We start from the raw sequence: 12,226 nt of genomic DNA, 5'->3' as shown, positions 1-12,226 counted from the left end.
TGGGGCCAAGCTTCCTGCCATCCAGGACCTCTATACCAGGCGTGTCAGAGAAAGGCCCTAAAAATTGCCAAAGACTCCAGCCATCCCAGGCATAGACTGTTCTCCCTGCTCCCGCACGGCAAGAGCTAAGTCTAGGTCCAAAAGGCCTCTTAAGAGCTTCTACCCCCAAGCCATAAGACTCCTGAACAGCTAATTAAATGGCTACCTGTACTATTTGACCCCACCCCCCCACCCCATTTTTACACTGCTGCTGCTACTCTCTGTTTATTATCTATGTATAGTCACTACCTCTACCTACATGTACATATTACCTCAATTACCTCAACTAACCTGTGCTCCCGCACATTGACTCTGTACCGGGACCCCCTGTATATAGGCTATTTTCTGTTATTTTATTGTTGCTCTTTAATTATTTATTATTTTTCTATTTTCTTATCTTTTTATAAGAATTTTTTAATGTTTCCATTTTTTACTTCATTTTATGTTAGTAAATACTTTCTTAACACTTATTTTTCTTAACTGCATTGTTGGTTAAGGGCTTGTAAATTAAGCATTTCACTGTAAGGTCTACACCTGTTGTATTCGGCGCATGTGACAAATACAATTTGATTTGACATTACATTACATTATTTGCTAACAAGTTATATTTTTCCAAACACTATTTGCTCAGAAACACCTTCAGCATTGTTTCATGGTAATACCACATTTTTTTGTGCAAGAGGGTTAACAATACAAGAACACTATGGTTACAGAGTTCCTCTTTTCCATCCATCATTCTCAAACCCTGTTTTGTCAGTTTATTACCCTGAAACAATAACATAATTACTGGAATCAGCAGATATCTGGGCAAATAATGATTTAAATGTGAGTAACTATAACTTGTTACCTTTTCTGTCATGACAAGACATTAGTGTGATAGACATTTACATTATATTTCACATTTGTAATCACGGTATATTCTGTCCAAACAATGAAACAACTATGCAAACAGTGTGCAAAAACAGAACATTCAACAGTCAGGTTTGGAGGTGTGAAGGTTGAACATCAAGGCACTGGAGTGATGAACCACCCTTGCTGTCTCTGCCTGGCCGGCTCCCCTCTCTCCACTGGGATTCTCTTCCTCTGACCCTATTGCGGGGACTGAGTCACTGGCTTGCTTGAGCTCTCCCATCCTTCCTGTACTCTTTGTGGGCTATACTTGGCCTTGTCTCAGGGTAGTAAGTTAGTGGTCTGTTGTTATCCCTATGTTGGTGTGGGGGTTGTGTTTTGGAAAAGTGGGTGTGGTTTGCCCTGTCCAGGGGTAACTTTAGAAAGGGCCCAGTGTCTTCAGAAAGTATTCATACCCCTTGACTTATATATATATATATATAGTGTTACAGCTTAAGTTCAAAATGGATTAACTATATTTTTTCCCTCAAACTACAGAAAATATAATATAATGAGAAATATATTATTTTTGAATTGAAAATTAAATACAGAAATATCTCATTTACATAATTATTCACATCCCTGAGTCAATACTTTGTAGAAGCACCTTTGGCAGCGATATACAGCTGTGTGACTTTCTGGGTAGGTCTCTAAAGCAATGTTCACATTGGCGGTATGAAGTGTCCCAAATCCTATTTATTTGCATTTCCGATTTGAATCTGTTATTTTTCCCGCAGTCTGAACAGCCTTCTAAGGTGGTTTGAAGTCAGATATCTGAGCAGCTAACCGATCGCTGCAGCTGTACATAGTCCATCTGTAAATAGCCCACCCAATATACCTATCTCATCACCATATTGCTTTTATTTACTTTCTGCTCTTTTGCACACCAGTACCTCTACTTGCACATCATCATCTGCTCATTTATCACTCCAGTGTTAATCTGCTAAATTGTAATTACTTCGCTACTATGGCCTATTTATTGCCTACCTCACGTCATTTGCACACACTGTATATAGTTTCTTTTTTCCTATTGTGTTGACTGTATGCTTGTTTATTCCATGTGTAACTGTGTGTTGTTGTTTGTGTCGCACTGCTTTGCTTTATCTTGGCCAGGTCGCAGTTGTAAATGAGAACTTGTTCTCAACTAGCTTACCTGTTTAAATAAAAGTGAAATATATATATTTTTTAATAAAAGATAAAAATCGGATTTCTGGCCATGTAACTTGTGATTTACATACCCTCAAGTGCTTTTTAGACTGTTATTTGGCATATCTTGTTGCTTGCTAGCTACTCAGTTGACAGTTTGACAAGTTGGATCATCTTATCCTTTGAGGCTTTAAAAGTGTTCTTCCACTCTGATTTTAAACATTCAAATCAACTGGGAAACGTCCATGGCAGGCATTGTTGTCACTTTAGCTTGCTAATAGAGTGAAAGGAAGCACTACTACCAATCAGCCTACACTACTGCTCTCACACACACACACCTGTCATTACTATGACAACTAGCATAGCCTTATCAGCAAATGACTGCTGTCTGAACACACATAGATCTGAATTGGTCACTTGTAACTTGCTGTTTGGACAGTCAGTATTCCAAAACAGATTAGAGCATTAAGGCCTGCATTGTGAACAAGGCTTAAGAGCTTTCCACACCTGGATTGTGCAACATTAGCTATGTATTCTTTTAAACATTCTTCGAGCTCTGTCAAATTGGTTGTTGATTATTTCTAGACAACCATTTCCAGGGCTTGCCATAGATTTTCAAGTAGATTTAAGTAAAAAATGTAGCTCGGTCACTCAGGAACATTCAATGTTTTCTTGGCAATCTATATCCATTGGTAAGCAACTCCAATGGATATAGATTTGGTTTTGTGTTTTAAGTCAGTGTTTCCTGACCCTGGTCCTCCAGTACCCCCAACAGTACCCCCAACAGTACACCTTTTTATTGTAGCCCTGCACAAGCACACCTGATTCAACTTGTCAACTAATCATCAAGCCCTCAATGAGTTGAATGAGGTGTGTTTGTCCAGTGCTCCAATGAAAATGTGTACTGCTGGAGGTACTTGAGAACCAGAAAGACCTGGTTGTGCTGCTGATCCAGCTTCTGCTATTTGCCTGCAGCTATGCAACCCAGACCTGTGCACCGAACGGACTACCTTGTCGAGCTGCTCATCCACTTTCTGCTGTTCTGTCTGCGGCTATGGAACCCTGACCCATTCACGCTACATTGTCCTGGACATCTATAACCACTATAATTAGAATTTGACCCTACTGGTCGCCTATATATGTATGAAAATATAGAAGAACGATCTGGCCTTAATGCCCATGTATTCGTTTAATCTCCTCCCACAACAAGCAAAGCCAGGTTCCTCTCTAGGTTTCTTCCTAGGTTCCAGCCTTTCTAGGGAGTTTTTCCTAGCCAGCGTGCTTCTATATTGCTTGCTCTTTGGGGTTTTAGGCTCAGTTTCTGTAGAAGCATGTTGTGACAACTGCAAATGTAAAAAGGGCATTATAAAACATTGTATTGATTGAACTTCACAGGTTGGAGTTTATGGGTCCTTTTACATGGAAATGTCTCACTACAAATGTGTCACTTAGCCCCAAAACCATTTATTTAGATTCTGAAAAGTTTTGTATCCTTTATTTCTTCTAATGTAATCACATGAGCGACAGGCGTGCTCAAGTCCAAACCACCATCCCTGGACTTTAAAGTTCTTTCGCCAGGTGAAGTAACTCATGTATTCTTCCTCGTTCTGGTCGAGAAAGAGAAGCTTCTTTGCCAGCTCCTCTGTAGAGGAGAAATCATCCACATGGATAAAAGAGTCCCTTGGGATAAATTGCTCGTAGTTGTCCCTGGATGGACCTAGAACAACGGGGACTGCTCCCAACTTCATAGCGTTGAACAGCTTCTCTGTAGCATAGTCTTTGTAGATGGAGTTTTCAAATGCCAGGTAGAATTTACAGCTGGACAGCGTCTTTGAGTAGTCTTCGTTTTCTAGGTATCTACTAAAATGTCTCCCATAGGCCTCTATTTTGACATGCCTACTGAGCTCGTTGAACACCTGTACCCTCTTGTAGTTTGGGTTCCAGTTGCTCACTACCCAGCAGACTAATTTGTCCTTCTTGGGCAGCTCAAAGATTTTATCCTCACTGGTTACCTCGACAAGCGACCCATATGGAACCTTGATATCAGAATCCAGTCGATAACTCGCAGTCAAATTGAACAAGTGGTCAACACCAGGGATCCTGTTTGTGTTAGCCGGTGATTCTCCATTCCACCACACCCATTTCTGGAACCATGGACGTTGCTCTTGGGGCATGTTCTTCAGGTCTCCATGGATGTCTCTATGGTGGAATATGACACCGTGCGCCTTGCTGTAAAGGTTTTTATCCACTGTTAGGTGACAGCCTTTGATGTTAAAGTAGACACAAGAGTCTATGTCAAAGGCATGACCAAATGGCCACATCCAGATCAAAATGATAGTGTTTGTGTCTCCGTCATCATCGGCCTGAATGGCTGTCTGTGCATGGTGTGTTTTTTGCCCTGTGTGGTTCCCTGCAATACTTACTTGAGGGCAAGGAGAACAACCAGCCTTCCCCTCGTGGGATGCCTGGTCAGTAGGGCATGAAAGGAACTTGATCTGGGGTTTGTAGTAAATTAAGAATATTCCCACGAAGCATGCCATAAAAAAACAGCCAATCAGAACAGGCCGTAGAACCCCCTGAGAAACCGGAGTGGACATTGCTTGACCCTTTGAAAGAGAAAAGAGACCAATTAAAACCACTCAAGAATATCAACAACAACTAGAAGTATTTATGGATGTGAAATACATTATAATAATGGTAGTGATTGGTTATAGCTGAAAAAGTAGATAGAAAGATTGCTTGAATGTATTATGTAGTCTGAGCATGGGTTGGTGTGTCTATAAAGTTTTTTAAAAGTCACATTTGAAATGTCTTCCATTGTGTTGTTATAGATAGTTGGCATTAAATCAAGAAAGTTTTATGCAAATGTATGCTAATTCAGATTGTTAAGGCTAAAATTGTAAAGGTTATTGACAGTTTGAAGTTAGGATAGCCTGATGTAGCATCTATTGAAGTTTATGGCCATTTTAATGCATTGCGTTTTATGCAAATATGGCTGTAGTACAAAAAGTATAAATAGTATCAAAAATATCTTCAAGTAACCTGCTGACAGGGAGTCTGCGTATTCCAAAGATGAGTTAGTGTTGATAGCTCAAGCGGTTTAACACTAGGAGAGCCAATAGCGTCATGTTGACTCAAAAACAGAAGCCTTTTTAATGTCCCCCCGTCCTTAACTTTTCCTAAATGAATCTTTTTAACACACTGTCGTTGTCAGAATCTTAATGTGACAAAAATCATTTGTGTTATAAATTAAATCAGTTTTAAGAGGATGTCATTTTTCCCCTGCCCCTCAATCACTGCAGGTCATTCCTTGGCAGTCAGCCTGTGCAGCTGATGATGGCCCCCACTCCCCCTCTCTGAGCTTGAGGGTGTCAGGTGCCCATCATTACGTACACCTGTTACCATCATTACGCACTTCATGGGACTCACCTGGACTCTATTACCTTATTGATTGCCTCCCCTATATCTGTCACTTCCTCCTTTTCTTCACCATGTCTGCATTAATGTTGTTTTGTTCCCCGTCCAGACAGTTTTTTTTTCATGTCCGTTTATCCATTATATCTTCACTCCCTGTACTTGCTTCTCGTCTCCCAGCGTCTGTCCTCACACTAAACTATGTATATCAAAACTAGTTTCCCACATATATAATAAAGACAAGATTAAATTGACAATCGTCTGATGAGTGAGAATATTATCAATTGTTAAATTGTATATGACAAATCCAATGAACAGCTGCAGCTTGGAATTGACACAGAGGCAGGTAAAAGATGGGCCAAAAAGTTACTTTTTTCAAATTCTCCTACAAATCACAAGCAGGTAAGATGTTTTGATGTCTATATAGTATCAGAAAGAGCAGATTATGCAGTTCCAAATCACTTATCCTTGCCACACAACTCATAAAAATGACCTTTTGAGATACTATATATTTGAAGATATAACTTTTTAGCAAAATTAAAGGGAAAGAGGGATACCTAGAACGGAATGACTCAACCAAAATGCGTCTTCTGCATTTAACTCAACAACTCTGTATAACAGTGTTCCCATCCATGCCTCTCCACGTGAACTCAACACTCAAAGAACAGAAATATATTTAAATAGAAAATATGCCATTCTGTTCTTTTGAAATGCTTTCCCTTAAATTCATGATGTTCCTTAAGACCTGTCTTTAACATATTAATTAGCTTTGTGACAGTGTTTATTTGAAATCAATTAACACTTGAATTGTGGGGTTTTAGTGTTTTTTCATTTGTTCATATAGCCTGCAGCTACAAACAAATTAACATGCTATGGTGTTCTTTCATATACATTTTCTTTCATATTCTAATGTTACCTAAGACCTCCATAAACTCAATAAAATGATAGGATATAGTAAATGTATTCATTAGACTGTTACAATGTTGGCTTTCAAAGGATGGCCGAAGGGGGGTCCAAGGATCCCAGGATTTTCTAGCGTTTAAGCGCTAGAGCCGGTGACATATTAATTAATTTCAGCAAGCACATTAACTATTTATATGACAATACACCAGGGAACAAAGAATCTAAAATGCATCACTAGTGAAACTAAGGCGTCGTTCAGTGCTGTTGATAAATTCGCGTTGAATAACAGATTCACTATGTGGAAGAGAGACTCCCCCCAAAAAACAAAAGTGTTCTGAAGTATCTGAGCGATATAAGAAAGATTGGATTCGTTTACATGTATTGAACCCTTTTTTCTTGGAACAAAACAGTCTCCATATACAGTGTCTTTGGAAATTATTCAGACCCCTTGACCTTTCCCACATTTTGTTACATTACGGCCTTATTCTAAAATTGATTAAAACATTTATCAATCTACACACAATATCCCATAACGACAAACCAAAAACAGCTTTTTAGAAATTGTTGCTAATTTATTTTAAAAAACAACTGAAAAATCACATTTACATAAGTACCCTTCACATCAGTACTTTTTTGAAGCACCTTTGGCAGCGATTACAACATTGAGTCTTCTGGCGTATGACGCTACAAGCTTGGCACACCTGTATCTGGGGAGTTTCTCCCATTCTTCTCTGAAGATCCTTTCAAGCTCTGTCAGGTTGGATGGGGAACATTGCTGCACAGCTATTTTCAGGTCTCTCCAGAGATGTTAGATCGGGTTCCTGAGCGCTCTAGAGCAGGTTTTCTTCAAGGATCTCTCTATACTTTGCACTATTAATCTTTCCCTCGATCCCGACTAGTCTCCCAGTCCCTGCCGCTGAGAAAACATCCCCACAGCATGATGTTGCCACCGCCATGCTTCACCGTAGGGATGGTGCCAGGTTTCCTCCAGACATGACGCTTGGCATTCAGGCCAAAGAGTTCAATCTTGTTTTCATCAGACCAGAGAATCTTGTTTCTCATGGTCTGAGAGTCTTTAGGTACCTTTTGGCAAACTCCAAGCGGGCTGTCATGTGCATTTTACTGAGGAGGAGCTTCCATCTGGCCACTCTACTGTAAAGGCCTGATTGGTAGATTGCTGCAGAGATGGTTGTCCTTCAGGAAGGTTCTCCCATCTCCACAGAGGAATTCTAGAGCTCTGTCAGAGTGACCATCAGGTTATTGGTCACCTCCCTTGATTGTTCAGTTTGGCCGGGCGGCCAGCTCTAGGAAAAGTCTTGGTGTTTCCAAATATTTTCAATTTAAGAATAATGGAGGCCACTGTGTTTTTGGGGACCTTCAATGCTGCAGAAATGTTTTGGTTCCCTTCCCCAGATCTGTGCCTCGACACAATCCTGTGTCGGAGTTCTACGGACAATTCCTTCAACCTCATGGCTTGGTTTCTGCTCTGACATGCACTGCCAACTGTGGGACATTATATAGACCGATGTGTGCCTTTCCAAATCATGTCCAATCAATTTAATTTACCACAGGTGAACTCCAATGAAGTTGTAGTGTAATGTGTACGCTGGGAGTCAGGAACCAAGTGCAGGGAGTGCAAAGGTACAGTGCCTTGCGAAAGTATTCGGCCCCCTTGAACTTTGCGACCTTTTGCCACATTTCAGGCTTCAAACATAAAGATATAAAACTGTATTTTTTTGTGAAGAATCAACAACAAGTGGGACACAATCATGAAGTGGAACGACATTTATTGGATATTTCAAACTTTTTTAACAAATCAAAAACTGAAAAATTGGGTGTGCATAATTATTCAGCCCCCTTAAGTTAATACTTTGTAGCGCCACCTTTTGCTGCGATTACAGCTGTAAGTCGCTTGGGGTATGTCTCTATCAGTTTTGCACATCGAGATAATTTTTTCCCATTCCTCCTTGCAAAACAGCTCGACCTCAGTGAGGTTGGATGGAGAGCATTTGTGAACAGCAGTTTTCAGTTCTTTCCACAGATTCTCGATTGGATTCAGGTCTGGACTTTGACTTGGCCATTCTAACACCTGGATATTTTTGAACCATTCCATTGTAGATTTTGCCTTATGTTTTGGATCATTGTCTTGTTGGAAGACAAATCTCCGTCCCAGTCTCAGGTCTTTTGCAGACTCCATCAGGTTTTCTTCCAGAATGGTCCTGTATTTGGCTCCATCCATCTTCCCATCAATTTTAACCATCTTCCCTGTCCCTGCTGAAGAAAAGCAGGCCCAAACCATGATGCTGCCACCACCATGTTTGACAGTGGGGATGTTGTGTTCAGGGTGATGAGCTGTGTTGCTTTTACGCCAAACATAACGTTTTGCATTGTTGCCAAAAAGTTATATTTTGGTTTCATCTTACCAGAGCACCTTCTTCCACATGTTTGGTGGCTTGTGGCAAACCTTAAACGACACTTTTTATGGATATCTTTAAGAAATGGCTTTCTTCTTGCCACTCTTCCATAAAGGCCAGATTTGTGCAATATACGACTGATTGTTGTCCTATGGACAGAGTCTCCCACCTCAGCTGTAGATCTCTGCAGTTCATCCAGAGTGATCATGGGCCTCTTGGCTGCATCTCTGATCAGTCTTCTCCTTGTATGAGCTGAAAGTTTAGAGGGACGGCCAGGTCTTGGTAAATTTGCAGTGGTCTGATACTCCTTCCATTTCAATATTATCGCTTGCACAGTGCTCCTTGGGATGTTTAAAGCTTGGGAAATCTTTATGTATCCAAATCCGGCTTTAAACTTCTTCACAACAGTATCTCGGACCTGCCTGGTGTGTTCCTTGTTCTTCATGATGCTCTCTGCGCTTTTAACGGACCTCTGAGACTATCACAGTGCAGGTGCATTTATACAGAGACTTGATTACACACAGGTGGATTTTATTTATCATCATTAGTCATTTAGGTCAACATTGGATCATTCAGAGATCCTCACTGAACTTCTGGAGAGAGTTTGCTGCACTGAAAGTAAAGGGGCTGAATAATTTTGCACGCCCAATTTTTCAGTTTTTGAAATATCCAATAAATGTCGTTCCACTTCATGATTGTGTCCCACTTGTTGTTGATTCTTCACAAAAAAATACAGTTTTATATCTTTATGTTTGAAGCCTGAAATGTGGCAAAAGGTCGCAAAGTTCAAGGGGGCCGAATACTTTCGCAAGGCACTGTAATAGTAAATAGTACAAAACAAAAACCACGAAAAGCGCACAGACACGAAACAGATTCAATAACACCTGAGGAAAGAACCAAAGGAAGTGACCGATATAGTGGAGTTAATTAGGAAGGTGATGGAGTCCAGGCGAGTCTCATGAGGCGCAGGTGCGGGAAATGATGGTGACAGGTGTGCGTAATAATGTGTAAACTGGCGACAACGAGCGCCAGAGAAGAGCAGCAGGAGGAGACGTGGCCCCCTCCCTGACGCGCAGCTCTTGCCGCAGGACACCGACCAGAGGGATGATCCTGAGGACCAGGAGCGGGACGATCGCTTCTGCTGAGCCACAGAAACTTGCAGAGCTAGCTGAGTCGCAGGAACAAGTCAAACCAGCTGAGGCATGGGAGTATTATGAGATGGCATCGGGTATTGTGTGTAGATTGCTGAGGATTTTTTTTATTTTTATCCATTTTTAGAATAAGGCTAAATTAATGTACTTTTGTACATTTCTAGATTAGCTCTTGAGTGCTTTGTTGGGAGCTACTGTGTGTGATCTGTCTGGAATGTTCCAGAAGAGTATTTTCCAGTTTTAAAAAAATATATATTTTATGACATCACCCCAAACAAAGTACACTTGTGCTACCCTGTGAATACGCCAAGTGCACTTTGAGTGATACGTCTCAAACAATGACTAACAATCCCTTGGACAAGACCAACCTGTACAACCATGTTTTCACATAAAACTCATATCAAAGTCTAAAATCATACCAATCATTAACTAGAACCCATGCCTCATTAACTTCCTTTTCCTTAGCCTTGTCACAAAAAGATCTCTGGTCACTTATTATACTATATCATAATATGGCAAAGTCGTCTTTAATCAACAGATACTAAAATAAAAAAACAAATTAGCATAACAAATAGTTTATCAATGTGAAGTACAAGATTCCGTAGGATTTTTGATTACCCACAATGCTCTTATTTAGAGTAACAGTTATACATAACCAGTCAAAACATTGTCATTACTTCTAAAATAATGAATAGTTCCTCCTTCGAGCCAAGTTATCAAACTTACCTTGGTATCCACAATGCCAGGAGAAGATGAAGTATCACACTGTCCACGTATACCATCCAGGTGTAGAGATCAGTGAGTGACTGAGTGACGCAGCAAAACGCCTTGTGCCGAGCTACTCTTGAAGACAGGCAGGTTAGGTAAAAAGGTGTGGCTGATATATATAGAGTATAGAGTTTCCTCTTCACCTGGTTGTCTGATGCAGGCAGGAAGTTTATCAAAGTATGAGTCTACTTTTATCATAGTTATTTAGACCTAACTCCACATTCAGAATGTGAACTTGGAGCATAGTTTATTCTCTCTAATGAATTCTAATCATTTTTTATTATTGTTGAAAGCTGTCAGAGACACTGTATATAATATAAGAAGGAGCAATGAAATGGTTGGTCCACACCCCCTCGACAATGAGTAGCCTACAGTACGTAGTATTTGCATCAACACCATCAACAGGTCATTTTACCTGACAAATAGAGCCCTCAACAGTTTTGTGCCAGCATCCATACAACTTTAACTTCTTTGGTCTTGTACAGTATCTTTCATGTAGTGTGTGAATTCTACTATTTGTCGTACTGTAAATTATTACCCTGTTGTATTCCAAGTTCATTGTTTTGAGTTGTATATCATTTCTATGCCAGTTGTATGGACATATCGAAGTAACTTTCTAGTTCACTTTCCATTTGAAGAACAACCTATGCTAATTTTACATTGGATTGTGAACCTGCCAAAAGCTGGACACGCAGTCATACTCCTATGCTTAAAACTGGTTTGATGAGATCTTAACCTGATGTAACTAGAATAAGAAAAGTATTTTATTCTTTTTATTCCCAAGTGACCTTACCTGTTTCAATTAGTCTGACTCATCCATGGTTATACCCACTAAGAACCTGATTTTAGAAGATCAAAAATACAAAACAATACATGATAAGAATTAAGTATTTTAAATAACTAAATATATATATTTTGAGATTGTGTAACAAAAGAGCATTCCCACTGAGCACACTGGTTAAATCAACATTGTTTCTACGTCATTTCAATGATGTTGGTTCAATGTGGAATAGATGTTGAATTGACGTCTGTGCTCAGTGGGTTAGTCTCTTATTCTCTGTTATAAAACCAACACTGAAACTGAACATAACACCACCACCTCTACTGTAATTTACTACGTTTGATAGACAAATGATATTCAATATGGATTTGTCACCACAATGAAATTAGTAATTTTCTCTTCCTTAAAAAAACTCGAGTTCTTCAAATGACATGACAATGAGTGAGTGTTGAGGGAATGCGTGTTGGACAGTAGGTCGATAAGCAGTAGGTCAACACATGTCTCCCCCACTTTTTGGTAACATTCTGCTTCTGGTTTAGTCTAGTAGGAACCATGTAAGTTTGTGGGCTTGACTAGTCTAGCAATGCTGCTACAGGAACTATGTAGATGTGGTCAGGTGAATCATGTCTCATCACTGAAAGCAAAATGATTCGTGGACCTGTATTCAATATTTCATTCTCCGATATGGGCAGTGGAGTGCATATTCTGAACTGTTCAAGCAG

General features: G+C 40.0%; 1 protein-coding gene across 1 annotated transcript; it reads right to left on the bottom strand.

Annotated features, from left to right (window-relative positions):
* Positions 1 to 2,038: 2,038 nt before the first annotated feature.
* LOC109878575 (alpha-(1,3)-fucosyltransferase 9-like) lies at positions 2,039 to 10,813 on the bottom strand. Its single transcript, XM_020470780.2, has 2 exons — positions 10,682 to 10,813; positions 2,039 to 4,679 (listed from the first exon to the last, which is right to left on the bottom strand). Exon 2 carries the CDS (start codon positions 4,668 to 4,670, stop codon positions 3,522 to 3,524), a length of 1,149 nt encoding a protein of 382 aa, XP_020326369.2. The 5' UTR covers positions 4,671 to 4,679; positions 10,682 to 10,813; the 3' UTR covers positions 2,039 to 3,521.
* Positions 10,814 to 12,226: the final 1,413 nt, after the last annotated feature.

The sequence above is a fragment of the Oncorhynchus kisutch genome, linkage group LG9 (assembly GCF_002021735.2).
Source record: "Oncorhynchus kisutch isolate 150728-3 linkage group LG9, Okis_V2, whole genome shotgun sequence".
NCBI classification, from domain to species: Eukaryota; Metazoa; Chordata; class Actinopteri; order Salmoniformes; family Salmonidae; genus Oncorhynchus; species Oncorhynchus kisutch.
This window is presented reverse-complemented; position numbering and strand designations above follow the sequence as displayed.